This window comes from Rhincodon typus, chromosome 6 (genome assembly GCF_021869965.1).
Source record: "Rhincodon typus isolate 14 chromosome 6, sRhiTyp1.1, whole genome shotgun sequence".
NCBI classification, from domain to species: Eukaryota; Metazoa; Chordata; class Chondrichthyes; order Orectolobiformes; family Rhincodontidae; genus Rhincodon; species Rhincodon typus.
In genome coordinates, this window is record NC_063337.1 from 3602989 (window position 1) to 3624068 (window position 21080).

The 21080-nt window shown below is 45.1% G+C and overlaps 1 protein-coding gene across 1 annotated transcript in view; it reads left to right on the forward strand.

The window, feature by feature from the left end:
* Positions 1-21080, forward strand: part of LOC109933135 (autophagy-related protein 16-1-like) — a 78611-nt gene that overhangs the window by 24277 nt on the left and 33254 nt on the right. Inside the window, exons 2-6 of the mRNA XM_048597859.1 lie at positions 1898-1971; positions 3248-3499; positions 3980-4045; positions 5173-5259; positions 11323-11385. Of these exons, the coding sequence (XP_048453816.1) occupies positions 1898-1971; positions 3248-3499; positions 3980-4045; positions 5173-5259; positions 11323-11385 (542 nt within the window). The remainder of the gene's footprint in view (positions 1-1897; positions 1972-3247; positions 3500-3979; positions 4046-5172; positions 5260-11322; positions 11386-21080) is intronic.

Sequence of the window (21080 nt, forward strand, 5' to 3'; positions counted from 1 at the left end):
AGAGGAGCAGGAAAGTTGACGTTTCAGGTCAGGACCCTTCTTCAGAAATTTTGTCCCGACCTGGAAACGTCACCTTTCCTGCTCCTCTGATGCTGCCTGGCCTGCTGTGTTATCCCTGACTCCAGCATCTGCAGTTCTTACTATCTCTGGAACAGCCTTGTTCAGACATTTAGTTTATCTTTCTGTCTGTGACCCTGTAAATTCTTCATTTACCACCATCCTTTTAAAGAATCCCCATTGAGTCCAAACTGACCTTCTGAAGAACATCCCACCCAGACCCCCCCTCTGTATCCTATCCTGTAATCCTGCATTTCAACATGGCTAATCCACCTAACCTGCACATCCCTGGAAACTATGGGGAATTTAGCATGGCCAATCCGCCCTAATCTGCACATCCCTGGACTGTGGGAGGAAACAGGAGCACCCGGAGGAAACCCACGCAGACACGGAGAGAATGTGTAAACTCCACACATGAGGGTGGAATCGAACCCAGGTCCCTGGTGCTGTGAAGCAGCGGTGCTAACCACTGAGTCCTTTGGGTTCCAGATGAGTTTTTCCCAACAATCTACAATGAATCCGCAGTGATCATTAGACTCTTAATTATGGATTTTTATTGAACTCAAAATCCACCATCTGCCATGGTGGGATTTGAACCCGGGTCCCCAGAATATTACCTGGGCCTCTGGATTAACAGCCCAGTTGGCTCCCCCTTTTCAGTTTCAATCTTCTCAGTTAGGTCACAGCTCATGGTAACACTCGACGTGTAATATCCCAGAGCAAAGCTTGGCTTGGTCTACTCAAACTTTTTATTTTAAAATGTGGAAGTCAGTTTCTGAACACGTTCATCAGTATTCTTCCTGTGTACTTTAAACATACAGGACATATATTCTTTGGAATAAAGAAGAATTAGAGGCGACCTAGATACTGAAACATACGAGAATCTTGGGGGATAAAACAAAGAATTGTGGATGCCGGAGATCTGAAAGAAAAGCAGAAATCGTTTGAGAAACTCAGCAGGTCTGACAGCATTGTGGAGAGAAAGCAGAGTTAAGAACTGCATCTCGTTTTCTGCTTGGGGGACCCTGCAGTCTTCAGTACTCCATATTGAGATCATTAATTTTAGGGCCTGAACTACCTCCTTCCATGTCCTTTACCCACCCACACCCCAGGCCCTGACGTGGACTGGTTTCAGCACAGCCTGTCTATTTTCATCTAGTCATTGTCCACTTTATCAGGTAATCTTTCTCCCTGGCTAACTATCATCTATTGCTTTGTCATCCTCTCTCTCTCTCTGGGCTCCATCTCTTCCTATCTTCTCACTCCTTGCACCCTCGATCCCCATCTTTGGCGTATCTACCACCACCTTGTAAAAGCTACTATCCCTTCCGAAGAAGGGTCAATGAACTCGGAATACCAACTGTCCCCACAGATGCTGGCAAACCTGCTGAGATGCTTCGGCGGGGGGACACGATGTGGAAAGATTGTTTCCCCCTTGTGGAAGCTTCCAGAACCAGAGGGCATCATCTTCAGACTAGGGGATCATCCATTTAAGACAGAGATGAGGAGGAATTTCTTCTCTCAGAAGGTAGTGAATCTGTGGAATTCTTTACTGCAGAGGCTGGGTTATTAAGGGATTACAAGGTTATAGGGAAAAGCAGGAAAGTGGAGTCGAGGATTATTGGATCAGGCATAATCTCATTGAATGGCAGAGCACATTTGATGGGCTGAATGGCCTACTTCTGCTCCTATGACTCACGCATTGATGGCAGTCCAGCTGAGGGTGGAGTTCTCAATCTCCTTGGACAGCAGACTGGGATCTAGGGACGAACGGACCACTATGTTTTATTCTTCATTTTTTTGTGCCCCTTCCGTCCCCCTCTCAACACCCCACCCACAGCTCGCGCAGGCGGTCTTCGATCTGAGCAAACAGCGCAAACACAGAGAAGTGGAACTCGAGGTCAGTCAGAACAGGTGAGAATGTTTTCTGCATTTCTGTGGGGAAGCCTGAGAGGTGACAGACACATGTGACAAGTCTGTAAATCAGGCTATAATCATAGACAGCAGGCAGGAGTGCGGAGCAAGGGAGACAGACACAGAAAAATGTGGCATTAAAAGATCAACCGCCCCCCCACTTAAAGCTGACGCTCCCCTGTGAACCACCGAGGGAGCGCCGCACTGTCGGAGGGTCAGTGCCGAGGGAGCGCCGCACTGTCGGAGGGTCAGTGCCGAGGGAGCGCTGCCCTGTATAGCTTGTTAGCTACTTGAGGCTTGTTTAGTACGACCAGGAAATGGTTGTTCCCTCACTCTTGGGCAGGTGGATCCTGTAAAACCCTAAATGGGGGAAGTAAGCTGGTTCAGAGTGAGGGTCCAGTCTCCTGTGTCGCTGTGTGTAAAACAGCATGGAGCAGGGCAGGTCCCCTCCCACCAGCTGCTCTGGCCTACATTTCATTTTTGTTCACCATTGTTGGAAAGATGATCACATGGCTCAGGTGTAAAAGGATGTCAGTGTTTTCATGCATATTTTGTGAGGGCGAGGAGTTGTGAAAAGTGCAATACAAATTCTTTCTTTCTCACTTCCTTGTTCTTTTTCTCCATTTCCCTCCACATACTCTTTCTCTATATTTCTCTCCAGCTTTCTTTCTCTGTCTGTTTTGCTATCCTCCCCTTCCTGTCCATCTCTCTCTCTCTCTCTTGCTGTTTCTCCCTCTGTCTCTCTCTTCTCTCGCCACCTCTGGCTCTCCCCACAACTTGCTCATTTACTTTCCCATTTCTTTCTCCCTGTTTCTCTGTCTGTGTAATTCTGGCTCCCTGTGCCTTTCTCTCTCTCTCTCTCTCTCTCCCTCTTTCTCTTTTTCTCTTCTCTCCCTTTTCACTCCCTTTTTTTATTTCTCTTCCTGTGTTCCTTTTTACTCTGTCTTTTATCTTTCCCACTGTCTCTTTCTCTCTCTCTCTTTTCCCCTTCTCTCTCCTTCTCTGTCTGTCCATTTTTCTCCCTGTCCTTTCTGTTTCTCTATCTCTTTTTTTTTTATTTATGTATGTATCTCCCTCGCTGCAGACATTTCCCTCGCCACAGACATCTCCCTCGCTCTCTCTCACTTCTCCTGCCTTCTCTCTTCCTCCCTATCCTCTTTCCCTCTTTTCCTGCCTGTTTCTTTCTGCTTTTCGTAGTGGGTGGGTATTTCGGTGCCTGGGCACAGAGGGTGACCATTCTGATGTTCTTTTCAATAACTGTCCACACTGTATCTAGGTTGGTGGAGCTGGAGGTGAAGCTGTCTGAGTTGGAGGGAGAGCGGGACCGATTGCTAGCACGATTCGAAGAGGTGGAGGAAGCCAATGGCAGGCTCAAAAAGGAGTATGACAGCCTTCAGCAGCTTTACCGTTCACAGTGGGAACAACTCCTGAAGCAGGAGGTGGAGGGAACAGAACTGATTCAGAGCATGATCGACATCAAGGCTCAAGCAGCGAGAGATCTCAATTATCGGAATGAGAAGCCAAAGAGGTAACGGGGCCGAACCACTGAGTGACTCAGAAAACAGACAAACATAACAGGAGATACCATTCATTCCATCATCACCCACTGGCAGCTATGTACACAGCACAGGGTTAGATAAAGAGTAAAGATCCCTCTGCACCATCCCCATCAAACACTCCCAGGACAGAGACAGCATGGGCTTAGACACAGGGTAAAGCTCTCCCTACACCATTCACCATCAAACACTCCCAGGACAGGGACAGCATGGGGTTAGATACAGAGTAAAGCTACCTCTACACTGTCCTCCCATCAAACACTCCCCCAGGACAGGGACAGTACAGGGCTAGAGACAGAGTAAAGCTCCCTCTAGACTTTCCCTGTCAAACACTGTTCCTCTGCATGATTTTGCGTCTTTTTGAAAAATCGGGTGTTGTGTTTGTATGGATTACTTGCAAAAAGATCATTTTGCAGCACTGGGATCTGTTGATCATTCTTTGTCTTTCTCAGGGTCAAGGAGAAGAATTTGGAGAAGGACTTGGCCATTGTTTCCCGTGTCCCCATCTCCTTAGACACGTGAGTTTTATGGAAGGGGACTGTGTGTCTCTTCCATCCACCGTATGACTGTATTTACAGTGCTCTGCATCTCTGAATAGGCTGGAACACAGAGATGGCCATTTGGCCCATCATACCTATGTCTGCTATTCAAAAGTACTCTCTGATTCCCTGCTCTTTCCCTCCAACTTTGTTCTATTTTCCTTTGCAATAACTTTTGGAAGGTTAGGTCCTCAAATAGGCAGGATGTGACCAGTGGTGTCTCACTAGCATCTTGTTAGGGCCTCAGTTTAATTACATTATTTATTAATGATTTGGAGAATGGCATAGAAAGGCATATATCCAAATTTGCTGATGACGTTGGTTTGGTGGCATTGTAGACATTGTAGATGATGACATAAAATTGGAAAGGGATATTGATAGACTAAGTGAATGTGCAAAACTGTGGCAGATGGAGTTCACGATAAGTAAGAGTGAGGTTATCCATCTTGGACCAAAAAACAGGCAGATCGGCTCCATTCTGACTGAACTGTGTAGGTTTCCTCCAGATGTTCCGTTTTCCTCCCACAGTCCAAAGATGTGCAGGTTAGATGGATTGGCCATGCTAAATTGCCCATAGTGTTCAAGGGATGCTGAGATTAGGGGGGGTTAAAGGGGGTTGGGTCTGGGTGGGATGGTCGGTGTGGACTTGTTGGGCCGAAGGGCCTGTTTCCACACTATAGGGATTCTATGATCTATGAACCCTGCTCTACGTTTCATTTTTTTTTCTGAAGAAGGGTCTAGGCCCGAAACGTCAGCCTTCCTGCTCCTCTGATGCTGCTTGGCCTGCTGTATTCATCCAGCTCTACACCTTGTTATCTCAGATTCTCCAGCATCAGCAGTTCCTACTATCTCTTAGCACATTTGGGCTCACTCTGTGTTTTATTTGCGCTAGATTCAACGCATATTCATAAACTGAACCTTTACATCCAGGTCCTAATGGGTGCAGGATGAAAAACTTGATGTTGTAACTTTTGCTCAGAAATCTTTACGTAATATGTTAACCATTTTCTTCCCAATAATACTGCCCCTAATGATTTAATTGAGAGTTAATTGATTCTGTACAGTTCCTGATTAGGCCGCTTAACAAACTCTCCTTTAATTTTCAGAGAAGTCTTTCACCCAGTTCAGAAACTGTCACCCGAGGCAGTTAGTCACCAGGAGACCAAGATCTTCAAACCATTTCAGAGTTTTAGGTAAGCCCGAGATCTTTCTCTGTGTTTTTCAGCCAATCCCGTCAGAGGGTGGGGTCAGGAGAAGTGCCCTGGCTCGATGTTGATTGAGACTATGGTCTGAGCTGGTTCGGTTCTGGCGATCGAGAGTTTGGGAGGGAGAAGGATGGATTTGATTTCTAATTTTCGATGTAAGAACAAGGAGCTGGAGAGAGCCACTTGATCTTTCAGCTCTCTTCTGCATCTCAGAGTGATCCCAGCGAATGCACAACCTGAACCTTAACTTGTTAATCTCTCTTAATGTTTCAGAATCTATAAATGAGGTGGATTAGTGTTATTTTACTGGATTAGTAATCCAGGACCCCATGGGGACATGGGTTCAAATCCCACTGTGGCAGATTATAGAATTGTAGAATCCCGACAGTGTGGAAGCATGCCATTCAGCCCATCGAGTCAACACCAACCCTCTGAAGAGCATCTCATCCAGTCCCACATCTCTATCCTTATCGCCCTGCATTTCCCATGGCTAATTCACCCAGCCTGCACATCCCTGGATACTATGGGGCAATTTAGCATGGCCAATCCCCCTAACCCCCACATCTCTGGATTGTGGGAGGAAACCAGAGTACCCGGCGGAAATCCACGCAGACACGGGGAGAATGTGCAAACTCCACACAGACAGTCCCCCGAGGTTGGAATTGAACCTGGGTCCCTGGCGCTGTGAGGCAGCAGTGAGCCACCGTGCCGCCCAATGGTTACAATTTGACTTCAATACAAGTCTGGAATACAACTCTAGTCAAATAGACGACCTTGTAACCACTGTCAATTGTTGTCAAAACCCATCTGGTTCCCTAATATCCCTTAGGGGTGGAAATCTTCCATCCCTCCTTGATCTGGCCTACACGTGACTCCAGACCCGCAGCAATGGGCTTGACTCTTAACTGCCCAACAGGTAATAAATCCTGCCTTAGCCAGCGATGCCCACGTTGTCTGAGGGAATAAAAGGAAATGAATATCTGAGCTTCGAAGCCCTTTGGGCTGAAGGATTCCAAAGATTTATCATTTTCTGACTGAAGGTGTTCCTGCTTCACCTCAGTCCCGAAGAAACAGACCCTTAACCCTCAGACTAGGCCTCCGTGTTCTACACCCTCAGGGTAGGGAAGTAGCCTCTCGGGATTGACCCTGTTCCAAATCCCAAAGAATTTGATGACATGCATTGCAATCATGTCTCCTTTTTCTAAACTCAGGGGAACACATGAGTTATTCTACTCTCTGTTGTCTGTCCCTATGTGGGTCTGGGATCAGTTGACATCAACCCCTTCCTAGCGGCACACACATGGAGGCTCTTATTGAAATGGGAGCTCACTTTGCTCCCGGAGAGTCACCATTAGAGGTAGGAGCAGAAGTGGGCCATTTAGCCCATCCAGCCTGCTGTGCCATTCAATGTGATCATGGCTGATCTGATAATCCTCAACTCCACTTTCCTACCTTTTCCCCACAACCCTTGATTCTCTTCCTGATTTAAAAAAGTAATCTGTCTCTCTCAGCCTTGAATTTACTTAGTGACCCAGCCTTAACAGCCCTCTGCAGTAAAGAGTTCCACAGATTCACTCCCCTTGAGAGAAGAAATTCCTCCACATCTCTGCCTTAAATGTGCGACCTCTTATTCTGAGATGATGCTGTCTGGTCCAAGATTCTCCCCCAAGGGCAACAACCTTTCTACATCTCCCCTGTCACATCTTCTAAGAATCTTGTATGTTTCAATGAGGTCACCTCTCAATTCTTCTAAATCTCAATAAGTACAGGCCCAATCGACTGAACCTCTCCTCATAAGACGATCCCTCCACACCTGGCATCAGCCTATGAACCTTCTCCGGGCTGCCTCCAAAGTTAATCCCAATCTTTCCCTGTATAAGAGAATCAATACTGTTCACATTTGTTGGAGGTTTAGTCTGAAGCGTGTTTAGAATGAGTGAAGAAGGGTCCCGACCGGAAACATCAGCTTTCCTGCTCCTCTGATGCTGCCTGGCCTGCTGTGTTCCTCCAGCTCCACACTGTGTTATCTCTGACTCCAGCATTGGCAGTTCTTACTATCTTTTAGAACGAGTGAGTTGTGTTTCTGTGCAAAAATTATAAAATGTAGTCACTTCACCCTTAGTGGCCACCTAGCATCATTTTTTGAACAAAAACAGAAGTTGCTAGAAAAGCTCAGCAGGTCTGGCAGCATCTGTGAAGAAAATAATCAGAGTTAACGTTTCAAGTCCGGTGACCCAGAACTCATTTTTCATTTTTATAAAGTTCATTTTTGAGCATCTACTTTGAGTGAAGTCTATGGCGAAAGTTAGGAGTATGATATACTGACTGGGTGTGTCAGTCAGGAGCAAGGTTGAGGGGCAGTAGGGCCACCCCCTGTTCCTCACTTTCTCTATTATCCCAGCTGGAGTCATAGAGATCTTTTAAGTGAGGTTCTTGATATTTTTATGTCTTTTGCCAAGATGTAGGCCACGTAGTAAGATCATGTCCAGGTTGTTGATAGAAGATAGTTCACTCTCTTTTCAGTGAATATGGAGACTTTTATTAATAGGGAGAGGGGGAACAAAAATCTGTGAAACCCTGTCCCATCTTTTCCCAAGTCCATGTGATCTGACATTAGCAGTATAGCTCCTTAAGCAGAGTCCAGTAGCTATTATTAGAATAAAGGTCTGGCCTAGATGTGACTCCAGACCCACAGCAATGTGGTTGACTCTTAACTACCCTCTGAGCAATTAAGGATGGGCAATAAATGCAGGCCCAGCCAGAGAGGCCCACATTCCTTGAATGGATCCGTATAGCTCACAGGTAAGGCCAGCAATATTCCTAACTGCCCATTGAGAATGATAGAATCATACACTGCAGAAGAGGTCCTTTGGCCCATCAAATCTGTACTGCCAAAGCTATGCTAAATTGATGAATGTCAAGCAGGAGATGTGTTGCCGTGGAATTGTGTTTCCCACTCCATCCGGCTGGTTACATCATGAAGACGTGTTGCAGAAACTTTGACTATGAGATCCTTGATTGGGGTTGTTAGCCTGGGCAAATCAGGGAGCCCTGGCTGACAGATAGAAACAGGAGATTCAGAGAGTCTCCTCAACAGCATCTTGATCAAATGGGTCAATGGGCTGAAAAATGGCAGATATAATTCCATCAGGATGAATGCGAGGTATTGCATTTTGGTACAACAGACAAGGATAGGGCTTATACGATTAATGATAGGGCCTTGGGTTGTGCTGTAGAACAGAGGGACCTAGGGGTTCAAGTACAGGTTGTTCTCCTATAATGCTATAGTTGCAATTGTGTGTGAACTCGCACTATAGAAAATCGCCATAGAAAATTGTGATATTGGGAAATTGCTGTCGAAAATCACTATAGCTGTACAGCAGAAAGTTTGCGTTATCCAAACAGTGTCCACTATTCATCAGTCAGCTTGCAGCAAATTCATGTTAACAAAACACATGTTATAGCAGAACTACTTGCACATAATTCTTTGAAGTTTCCATCACACATGGACAGGGTGGTTAAAAAGGTGTTAAACACACTTGCCTTCATTGCTCAGTTGTTTAGGAGTTGGGAAATCATGTTAATGTAGTACAGGGCATTGGTGAGACTTCTTCTGGAATACTGTCTCCAGTTCTGGCCACCCTGTTATAAGAAGGATATTATTAAACTGGAGAGGGTTCAGAAGAGATTTACCCGGATGTTGCTGGGTATGGAAGGTTTGAGTTATAAAGAAAGGCTGGATAGGCTGGGATGTTTTTCGCTGGAGCACAGGAGGTTGAGAGGTGACCTTATAGAAGTTTATAAAATAATGAGGAGCATAGGTAAGGTTAATAGTCGGTGTCTTTTCCCTGGGAAAGGGGATTTCAAGAATAATGGGCACGTTTTTAAGGTGAGGGGAGAGAGATTTAGTAAAGACATGAGCAAATTTTTTACACAGAAGATAGTTTGTGTGTGAAATGAACTTCCTGAGGAAGTTGTGGATGTGGGTACAATTACAATGTTTAATAGACATTTGGATAAGTACATGAATAGGAAAGGTTTGGAGGGATTATGGCCCAGGAGCAGGCAGGTGGCACTAGTTTAGTTTGCGATTATGTTCGGCATGAACCGGTTGGACCGAAGGGTCTGTTTCTGTGCTGTATGGCTGGCTCTGAGCTGGCTGGTCAGAACACGTGAGTTGCACCTGTGTAAATAAACAGTAACTCGGTGACACGATACCGGCCCCTGTGCAGTTATTTCACACACCCTCGAGTTTAGAAGGTCGAAGGGTGATGAGGGCAAAGTGTTTAAGTTGGTTTATAGGTTTCAAAGGGCTGGTAAAATGATATTCTCATGGCAGAGAGTGGGGCTTGCGGAAATCCAGGACTGGGGAAGGTGTGCAGAACCCCAAATTAGAACCAGACTGCTCAGGAGTGGCAGCTGGAAGCAATCCTTCAGTCAAAGGCCGATGGAAATCTGAAAGTGGATTCCCCACCAATATACTGTAGACGCTGGTGATCGATTAAGGCTTTCCTGAATGACTTCAGTAGATTTCTTTTGTGTGTGGGGTGAAAGGGGTGCTGTGGAAGGTGGAGGTAAGGTGTGCCATTAGATACTGACCTTGAATGACCACCTCCCTTGCTATCTCCTGCGCGTGATGGGGACATGATGGAGAAGGCTGAGGGGGGAAACCTGATGGAGGTGTGTAAGATTATGAGGGTGAGTAGAGAACAGCTGTTCCCCTTGGCTTAGGAGTCAATCAGGGCATAGTCTTAGAGTAAGTGCAAGGAAATTCAGAGGGGATTTGGGAAAAAAAAACCTTTTCACTCGGGACGGTGGGAATCTGGAATGCACTGCCTGGGATGGTACTGGAGGCCAGAAACCTTACAACCTTTTTTTAAAAAAAAAAAAATTGGATGAGCATTTCAAATAACATCACATTCAAGGGACAAGTGCAGGAAATTGGGATTGGTGCTCCTTATGTCAGTACAGACTCAATGGGCCAAAGGGCCTTTTCTGCGCTGTATGACTCTGACATCTGGTGGATTGGGTCTGGAATCTGGCCGGAGGGATCGGGTATGGGTACAAAGGGCTTTGGATGCTGGTCCCCTGGTCAGAACCTCGGTATGCCTTTGTCACCAAAGGAATGACCCGTAGAAACAGAACCGGTCTGCGAGGAGAACAGCTCTGGGGTGGCCAAACCTAAAATTAGGTCAACTGACTGTTGGACTAAAGCGATCAAAGGGTATGGGGAGAAAGCAGTGGGAACAGGGGAATGAGTTGGACAATCTTATTGAATGACGGAGCAGGCTCGAAGGGCTGAATGGCCTACTCTTGCTCCTATTTTCTGTGTTTGTCAACATTTCCAAAGAGGGCCCCTGGTAGTATGGGAATATGTTGACGTGATGCCCAAGAGGACGCTAATGATAATGGGAGGTCAGCTTTCCCCTGTCAAATGTAGTCCGCTGGGTGTCAATATTCACAAGCAGCCCTAAGAAATGTGTCACAACAACATAAACAGAAGTTGCCGGAAAAGCTCAGCAAGTCTGTGAAGAAAAAGTGAGAGTTAATGTTTCGGATCTGATGACCCTTCCTCAGAACTGATGGTAGCTGGGAAAACATCGTTTTATATGCAGAAAATAGGGAAGGGTTTGGGGTAGGGAGTGAAGGATAGAGCCTGAAGAGAGAGAAGAGCAGTTGGACAGATAAAGGAGTTGATAAAGATCTGTCTAGGAGGGTGAATAGTTGTTAATGGAGACTGTTAGTGACTAACAATAGGTAGTGTATAATGGCAGGCTATGTGATAACAAGAAATGTGTTGACATTTGCAAAGCTACCTGGAATTCTGCCATTAAGATCAAGACTTTGGAGGCATTGATTTGACACATGTACCCCTGGATATCTTGACGCTGGGCCATGTGACTTGAAAACTGGATCCTTTCAGTTGGCTGCCAAGTAGAACTCCTTGATGGAGGAGTTTGACTGTTCATGCCCCTTGAAGCATCAGCCGCCATCACTAAAAGCACCATTCATCAGCTGCAAACCTTCCTTTTTTGTTTTGTTTTTATTTAGGTCAAGTTCTTTAAGCCTCCCACCCCACCCCAGACTCTTCCAGTCCTTTAAAGACCTTTTCAGGTAAGTTATGTGTTTTGCCATATTGAAAGCTCCTGGGCAGCTGGCTTCCAGTTTTCTAATCTATCTGTCGCTCCTTTCTGCTTGCTGCACCATCTGCTTTCTGGTCCGGGAGGAGCACGGGGTAGATATCGGTTTTTGTGCCCTGTCTGTGATAACTGGGACACTTGGAGCTGGGCACAAGTGCAGTTGTGAAATTGTTCATGATATTTGTCCATCTAACTCCAACCTTTAAGCCTTCCCTCAGCCAACTGCCACTGTAACTTGAGATATGACCCCAAGCTTTCTCCATCTAGAATCCAAAGTACAGGGAATAAAGGAGTACGGTGAGGTGTACAAAGTTGCCATTCCTGGCACCATCTTAGAATCCCTACAGTGTGGAAACCGGCTATTCGGCTCATCCAGTTCACGCTGACCTGCCAAAGAGCGTCCCACCCAGACCAACCCCTTACCCTTTCTCTGAAACCCTGCATTTCCCATGGCTAACCCACCTAGTTTGCACATCCCTGGACACGATGGGCAATTTCCAATGGCCAATCCACCTAACCTGCACATCTTTGTGACTGTGGGAGGAAACCAGAGCACCCGGAGGAAACCTATGCAGACACGGGGAGAATGTGCAAACTCCGCACAGACAGTTGCCTGAGGCTGGAATTGAACCTGGGTCCTTGGCGCTGAGAGGCAGCAGTGCTAACCACTGAGCCGATGTGTTGCCCTAAAGTGCCATCCTGAAGTGTCTCTATGTAGATTTGACTCGCGCTGAGATATGACGCAGCATTTACCCCTCATGAGTGGCCATTCGGCCTGAGTGGTCTGTGCCAGTGATTATGTCAGATATGATTCTCCTCCCACCTTCTTCGTCTCATTCCATCACCATATTCCTCTCTCCTTCCTCCCTTGCATATAAATCGAATTTCTCCGCAAACACATCTTCACTATTCAACTCGAACACTCCCTGTAATAGGGAGCTCCACATTCCGAACACTCTCTGAGCAAAGAGATTTCTCTTGGATCTATCATTGACCACTTTATTTTCAGGACACCTAGTTTCTGACTCTCCGAGTCCTCTGAACATCTGTTTGATCGAACCCTTTTCGGTTTTGAAGAAATCCATCTCTGCCTTCTCTTTTGAAGAGACAGAAACCACTTTCTGTTCCATCTTTCCTGATGGTTGGAACCTCTCAGTTCTGGCAACTTTCTAAATCTGTTTCCTTCTCCAGTGTCTCTCTGTCTTTTGCGTCATTTGAAAACCATGAGGTTGTACACATTACTCCAATTGTTAGCTGGCAAAGATTCTGTACACGTTTACCGTCTCTGCTTTGGAATTCTAGTTGCCTGGAATTGTGACCCTGATGCTTTGTTTTCTGGATTGTAATCAGCTTGCTGTCCAATTCTGATGCTTGTTCCATGCCCCACATTCTTTGACCTGTGCCATGTGTCTATTATACAGCCCCTTATCAATGGCCTTTTGAAAATCCAAATATATTACTTCTACTGTGTCACCTTTCTCGACGTTCATTGACTTCCTTGAAGAGATAGCACAAAATTTGGTCAAGTGGGACCTCTTTGGAAATCCCCACTGGCTACTCTGTAGTTCCACAGCTAACTTCTGTTCCCTTCCCCAGGTGGACAGTCTGTCAACTCTGTTATTTGATGAATAGACCCAATCCATCCCGCATCTAATCCCAGCCCAAACACAGCTTCCAAAAGGGTCAGGATCTGAAATGGAAATCTAGGTGGATTTAATGAATCATTCCCATCCCTCTCTGAAGGAGACTCTTCACGCTGCCGTCTCTTTAGCAAAATAGTACATTTTGGTGGCAAGGAGGAAAGGCGGTACAACTTAAAATGGTACCATAGTCAGAGAGAGAGAGAAGGACTGGGTGGACGTCTGGTGCATGTGTGCCAAGCTGGAAGGTAAACCCGGGAGGGATGTTTAAAAATACAGACTGCATCCTGGCTCTGTCTTGAGGAGAGATTTCTTCCTCCCCCAGGGAGCTGAGAGGTTATGGAATTCTCTACAACAGAAAGTGGCTGAGGCCAAAGCACTGAATGTTTTCTATAGCATCCCTACAGTGTGGAAGTAGGTCACTTGGCCCATCAAGTCAACACTGACCCTCTGAAGAGCTTCCCACCCCCTGCCATATCCCTGTAACCTTACATTTACTGTGGCTGTTTACTTCGCCTGCAAATCTCTGGACACTATGTGGCAATTTACCACGACCAAACCAGCACATTTTTGGAATGAGGGTGGAAATCAGAGCACCCAGGGGAAACCCCATGCAGATGTGGGGAAAATGTGCAAACTCCACACAGACAGAGGCTAGAATCGAACGTAGGTCCTTACTGCTGTGAGGCTGTCGTGCTAACCACTGAGCCACAGCCATTTTCAGGAAGGAGTTAGGTATAGTGTCTAGGGCTAAAGGGTTCAAAGGATATGGGGGAGAAAGTGGGAACAGGGGACTGAGATGGATGAGCAGTCATGATCATATTGAATGGCAGAGCAGGCTCAAAGGGCTGAATGGCCTCCTCCGGTTCTTATGTTCTATGTTTCTGTATCTTTAGAGGCATAGTGTATGATAAAACTTTATATATTTGTGGTTCGGTTCCAGTCTGAATACTGGGTCCAATACTGAGCACCACATTCTAAGAAGGATACTCATCAAGTTTTGATCCCAAACCAATCAAGTCTGAAAATAGACACTAATACCTTCCTTGATATTCAGTTTAGTGATGGAATGCTGCAATATGTATGTCTACACCCATTCCTTCCATTTTCCCTTGCTCCCACCCATCCAGCAGTGTCTCTCTCTCTTTCTCTGTCTATACATATTTGCTAATCAACCTATTTACAGATGTTCTGACACACCTCTGGAACAAGTGGGATTTGATCGTGGGCCTCCTGGTTCACAGATGGGGACACTACCGCCGCACAACAACGGCCCCTTCTGTCTTTCTAATTACTTAATGAAAGAATGCTCTTAAACTTGTCTATCTTATCCATGTCAGAAATATTATAATTAACAGCCAAAGGCTTTGAGAGGGTACAGAGGAGATTTTTAAGATTGAGGGGGAGGAGGGGAAAGATCAATGATATGGTTGAAAGGGGCTCTTGTGGCACAATGGGTAGTGTCCCTGCCTCTAGACGGAGTGACCTGGGTTCAAGTCCCACCTACTCCAGAGGTGTATCATCGCATCTCTGATCAGAAGGGAGATTGTTCTCGCTGGGTGGACAGTGAAGGCAAAATTTCCAGAGCTTTGATAGAGGAAATCAGGGACTGGTGGAGGGTGTGTGGAGGAGACAGGTGATTGGCCAAAGAAGCAGGGGAGAGCTGAGGTTCTACAATGGATAGTGACCTGGAACTCAAGGCATGGTCAAAGCAAATTCAATCACAACTTTCAAAAGCAAATTTACAGAAATTAATTCAAGGCTATGTCTCACCACCGCCTTCCCCAGGGTAATTCGGGATGGGCAACAAATGCTGGCCTAGCCAGCAACACTCACAGTCTGTGAATGAATAAATTTAAGGAAAACCTTTTAAAGGAAAAATAAAAAGAACATGAGAAAAAAATTTGGAAGTCTGATTCACTGGACAGCTCATTCAATGAGCTAGCATGGGCATGAGGGATCAAATGGTCTTTTATTGTCACTGTATAATAAAACACTTAGATCATAGAATCCCTACAGTGTGGAAACAGGCTCTTTGGCCCAACAAGTCCACGCTGACCCTCAGAGCATCCCACCCAGAGCCATCCACCTAAGCTACACATCACTGAACGCTATGGGCAATTTAGCACAGCCAATCCACCCTAACCTGCACATCTTTGGACTGTAGGAGGAAACCAGAGCACCCGGAGGAAGCCCACACAGACAGTCACCTGAGGGTGGAATTGAACCCAGGTCCCTGGCGCTGTGAGGCAGCAGTGCTAACCACTGAGCCACCATGCCACCCCACTTGCTCAGATTATCGAAAACTGCACACAGCCGGGACAGAAGTTGGCCTCTAGCTGTTGGCCTCTAGCCCTGATATCTCCTTATATAGCTCAGTGTCAATTTTTCTCTGATAAACGCACCGAGTGATTAGTCTTGGGATGTTTCACTGCCTGAAAGGCATTATTTAAATGCACATTTTTTTTTTGTAATTCATTCAGGCAAGAACCTGCCTCTAAGTGTGCTGACCAGTTCCTGGGGTTAGCTTAAATTGCAACAGCCGTGAAACTGACTCGTACACACCAGCTAAATCCCAACTTCTGTTCCCTTTTCTCTACCCTGCTTGTTACTCTTCAAATAATTCCAATAAATTTATCAGCCATCATTTCCCCTTCAGGAAGCCATGCTGACTCTTCGTGATCATAATGTAAGACCATAAGACATAGGAACAGAAATTAGGCCATTCGGCCCATCGAGTCTGCTCTGCCTTTCAATCATGGCTGATAAGTTTCTCAACCCCATTCTCTCCCACTTTTTCCCCGTAACCCTTGATCCCCTTGACAATCAAGAACCTATCTATCTTCGTCTTACATACACTCCGTGACCTGGCCTCCACAGCCTTGTGTGGCAATGAATTCCATAGATTCACCACCCTCTGGCTGAAGAAGTTTCTCCTTATCTCTGTTCTAAAAGGTCTCCCTTTTACTCTAAGGCTGTGCCCTTGAGTCCTAGTCTCTCCTGCTAACGGAAACGTCTCCCAAACATCCACTCTGTCCAGGCCGTTCAGTATTCTGTAAGTTTCAATTAGATCCCCTCTCATCCTTCTAAACTCCAATGAGTACAGACCCAGAGTCCTCAAAACTTCCTCATATGTTAAGCTTTTCATTCCTGGGATCATTCTCGTGAACCTCCTCTGAACCCGCTCCAGGGCCAGTATATCCTTCCTGAGGTATGGGGCCCAAAGTTGCTCACAATAGTCTAAATGTGGTCTGACCAGATCCTTTTAAAGCCTCAGAAATACATCCCTGCTTTTATTTTCTAGTTCTCTCAAAATAAATGTCAATGTTGTATTTGCCTTCCTAACTACCAACTCAACCTGCGAGTTTACCTTAAGTGAATCCTGGACTAGAATTTCCAAGTTCCTTTGCATTTCAAACTTCTGAATTTTCTCCCCATTTAGAAAATAGTCTATGCCTCCATTCTTCCTACCAAAGTGCATGACCTGACACTTTCCCATGTTATATTCCGTGTATTATGTATATTAAATGCTCTGCTGTTCCAACCTTTATGATTGACCAACACTTTTCCAAAAACAGACATAGGGTTGCAGTCATACAGCACGGAAACAGACCCTTCGGTCCAACTCGTCCATGCTGACTGGATATCCCAATCTGACCTAGTCCCATCAACCAGCATTTGGCCCATATCCCTCTGAACCCTTCCTATTCATATACCCATCCAGATGCCTTTTAAATGTTGTAATTGTACCAGCCTCCACCACTTCCTCTGGCTGCTCATTCCATACACGCACCGCCCTCTGCATGAAAACGTTGCCCCTTAGGTCCCTTCTAAATCTTTCCTCTCTTTCCTTAAACCTATGCCCTCTAGTTTTGGACTCCCCTACCCTAGGAAAAAGACCTTGACTATTCACCCTATCCATGCCCCACAGGATTTTATAAACCTTTCTCATTTCACCTCACAGCGTCCGACGCTCCAGGGAAAATAAGGCCCCAGCTTTCAGACATCCTTTATAACACAAACCCTCCAGTTCTACCAACATTATTGTAGATCTTTTCTGAAATATTTCAAGTTTATGATGTTAACTGGCCTTATTTATGTGTCTCCTTCGCTTTTAAAATAAGGGCAGATTTTTTTCTCATATTCTGGGACTTTAGATTACTACCAGTACATCCACTATCTCTGCAGTAGTTTTTTTTAAAAATTTGCTGGTTAGGCCAACATTTAATGCCCAAAGGACAGTTAAGAGGTAGCATTGCTGGGGGTGTGGAGTCTCATGTAGACCAGACCAGGTAAGGATGGGCCAATTTCCTTCACTAAAGGACATTATTGAACGAGGGATGTTTTTTTCCAACAGATGGCACTGGTTTCATAGTCATCATTAAACACTAAAAGATCATAAGAAATCGGAACAGAAGCAAGCCTTTCAGCCTCTCAAGCATGTTCCTCCATTCAATAGGATCATGGCTGATCCGACAGTGCTCACATCTACTTTCCTGCCCTTTCCCATGACCCTTGATCAAGAATTTATCTCAACCTTAAATATACAGAACGACTCTGTCCCCACAACTCTCTGTGGCAAGGAGTTCCAAAGACACTCGACCCTCTGAGAGAAGAAATTCCTCCTCATCTCTGTCTTAAAGCCATTTTAAGTATCCTGTATGTTTCAATGAGGTTACCTCTCATTCGTCTAAACTCCAGTGAGTAGAGTCCCAACCTGTCTAGCCTTTGCTCATGAGACAATCCCTCCCTACCAGGGATCATCCCAGTGAACATTCTCTGAACTGCCTCCAATGAAATGATATCATTCCTTAAACAAGGGGAACCAAAACTGTTCACAGTGCTCCAGATGTGGTCTCCCCAGCACCTTGTACAGTTGCAGTGAGACTTCCATAGTCTCGCACTCCAAACCCCCTGAAATAAGGGCCAACATTCCATTACCCTTCCTGATTACCTGCTGCCCCTGTGTTTCATGCACAAGTCCCCCTGAGTCCCTTTGTGTTGCAGTTTTCTCTCCATTTAAATAACACTCTGATCTTTTGTTCTCCCTTTCAAAATCAATGACTTAATATTTTCCCACATTATACTCCATTTATCAACTTCTTTGCCCATGTACTTACCTTGTCAACATCTCTGTAAACTGTTTGTATCCCTCTCACAAATTGCTTGTCCATTTATTTACATGTCGTCTGCAAATGTGACTATGGTATATTTGCTTTGCTCCTCCAAATCATCAATGTATACTGTAAGCAGTTGTGGACCCAGCACTGATCTCTGTGGAACCCCACTGGTTACAGGTTGTCAACCTGAAAAAGGTCCCTTACCTGCACTCACTCATTCCATAACAATTTTTCACAAGAAATTGTCCAAAATACATTCCATGGGATGGCACGGTGGCTCAGTGGTTAGCACTGCTGCTTCACGGCACCAGGGACACGCGTTCAATTCCAGCCTCGGCTGACTATCTGTGTGGAGTTTGCACGTTCTCCCAGTGGCTGTGTGGGTTTCCTTTGGGTGCCCTGGTTTCCTCCCAACATCCAAAGGTGTGCAGGTTAGGTGGATTGCCCATTGTGTTCAGGGATGAGCAGAGTAAGTGGGATAAGAAGCACTTCACCTGACGAAGGAGCAGCGCTCTGAAAGCTTGTGATTTCAAATAAACCTGTTGGACTATAACCTGGCACTGTGTGACTTCTGGCTTTCTTAATTACGAGGACTAAGACTGTACACAGTACTCCAAGTGTGGTCTCATTAACACCTTGTACAGTTGTAACAAGACTTCCCTATTTTTAAACACACCTCCTTGCCATAAGACCGCACTAGCAATTTCCTTCTGATTTATTTGCTTCTCCTGCATGCTAACTTATTGTGTTTCATGCACAAGATCATCCAAATCTCCCGTGCTGCATTTATTGGAGTCTCTCTCCATTTAAATAATTGTCTGACATTTAATTCTTCGAACAAAACTCACACTTTTCTACATTAAACTCCATTTGACAAGATTTTGCCCATTCACTCAACCTATCCATATCCTTTTGCAGATACCTTATGTTCTCCCTATTTTTATATGTATGGAAAATTTGGATACAAACTTTGCTCCTCAGTCCCCTCCTGCAAGTTATCGAAATGGTAAAAGTTTGAGGCCCTACAGGTCATCTTTCCAGTATTCCATTTGTTGCATGGTTTCAAGCCAAAAAGGACCTATTAATTCTGACTCTAACTTCTGTGTCTTAACTAAACCTCAGTCTGTGCTCAAACATCACCCCTAACACAGTGAGCTCGTAACCTGCGCAATAATTTTTTATGTGGTGCCTTCTCAAAGTCCTTCTGGAAATCCAAACACATGATGTCTACCAGTACCCCTTTATCAACTCTGCTTCTTATATCCTCAAAGAACTTGAATAAATGAGTCAAAATTGGTTTCTCTTTCACAAAATCATGTTGACAGTGTTCGATTATGTTACACTTTTCTAAATATCCTTTCACCCCCTTAATAATGGACTCTGAGAAAATGCAGGTGAAAAATGTTAAGCTAATTAGCTTACAGTTTTCTGCTTTCTATCTCCCTCCCTTCTTGAACTGACCTTATTGGAGGCAGTTCAGAGAAGGTTCACTGGGATGATCCCTGGTAGGGAGGGATTGTCTTATGAGCAAAGGTTAAACAGGTTGGGACTGTACTCACTGGAGTTTAGAAGAATGAGAGATGATCTCATTGAAACACGTTAAGGAGCTTGACAGGGTAAAAGCTGAGAGGATGTTTCCCCTCACTGGAGAGTCTGGGACCAGAGGCCATAGTCTCAGAATAAAGGGGCACCAATTTAAGACTGGGATGAGGAGGAATTTCTTCTCTCAGAAGGTTGAGAGTCTTTGGAACTCCTTGTCACAGAGAGCTGTGGGGGCAGAGTTATTGTGTATATTTAAGGCTAAGACAGATTCTTGATCAGTCGGGGAATCAAGGATTACAGGGAAAGGGCAGGAAAGTGGATGTGAGGAATGTCGGATCAGCCATGATCCTATTCAATGGTGGAGCAGGCTCGAGGGGCTGAATGGCCTTCCCCTGTTCTTATTTCCTGTGGTTTTATGGTTTTAGGGGTGTCACATTAGTGTTTTCCCAATTAGGTGATGGCCTAGCGGTATTTTTGCTGGACTGTTAATCCAGAGACCTAGATAATGTTCTGGAGACCTGGATTTAAATCCCATCACGGCAGATGGTGGAATTTGAACTCAATAAATATCTGGAATTAAGAATCTACATGATGACCATGAATCCATTATTGATTGTTGTAAAAACCCATCTGGTTCACTAATGTCCTTTAGGGAAGGAAACTGACATCCTTACCTGGTGTGGCCTACACGTGACTCCAGACCCACAGCAATGTGGTTTGAATCTGAACAGCCCTCTGGGCAATTAATGCTGCCTAACCAGCCACACCCTCATCCTGTGAATGAATAAAAAAAAATTTACTTGAACCCTCCCTAAATCCAGGTGATTTCTTACTGAATGTACTATAATGAACGTTGAGATGTCCATTACTTGTGAAAAGTGCTATATAAATGCAAGCCTTTATTCTTAAGGAATGCCTTAAAGGAGAGAGGTGGCAAGATTTAGAGAGGCAGTTCTCAGAAGGCTGATGATTCAAAGTACAAGCATTCCAACAATGCCTGTTGTGTTTTCTTATTCAACTTGGCCGTGAATTGACTCTGTAAATGAACAATATTGTGTTTCACTCTCTACATTACTGAAATGCCAAAGTGAATTCATTTGTCCGTTCAAAGGAAGCTACATGTTTCTGACTGGGTTCATTTATCCATCTTACTTATTTATTAATGTATGTTCAGCTGTTGTTGATAATCCCCTCATTTCCATGTCACTATTTACACTCTGTCTGTCTATACAATTCTGCCTACAAATGAGACAAACTGAATTCAGTCTTTCTTATGTGTGTGTCTGTGAGTGTGTGTCTGTGATTGTGAGAATGTGTGAGTGTGTGTCTGTGAGTGTTAGAGTGTGTGTGTGTGTGTGTGTGTGTGT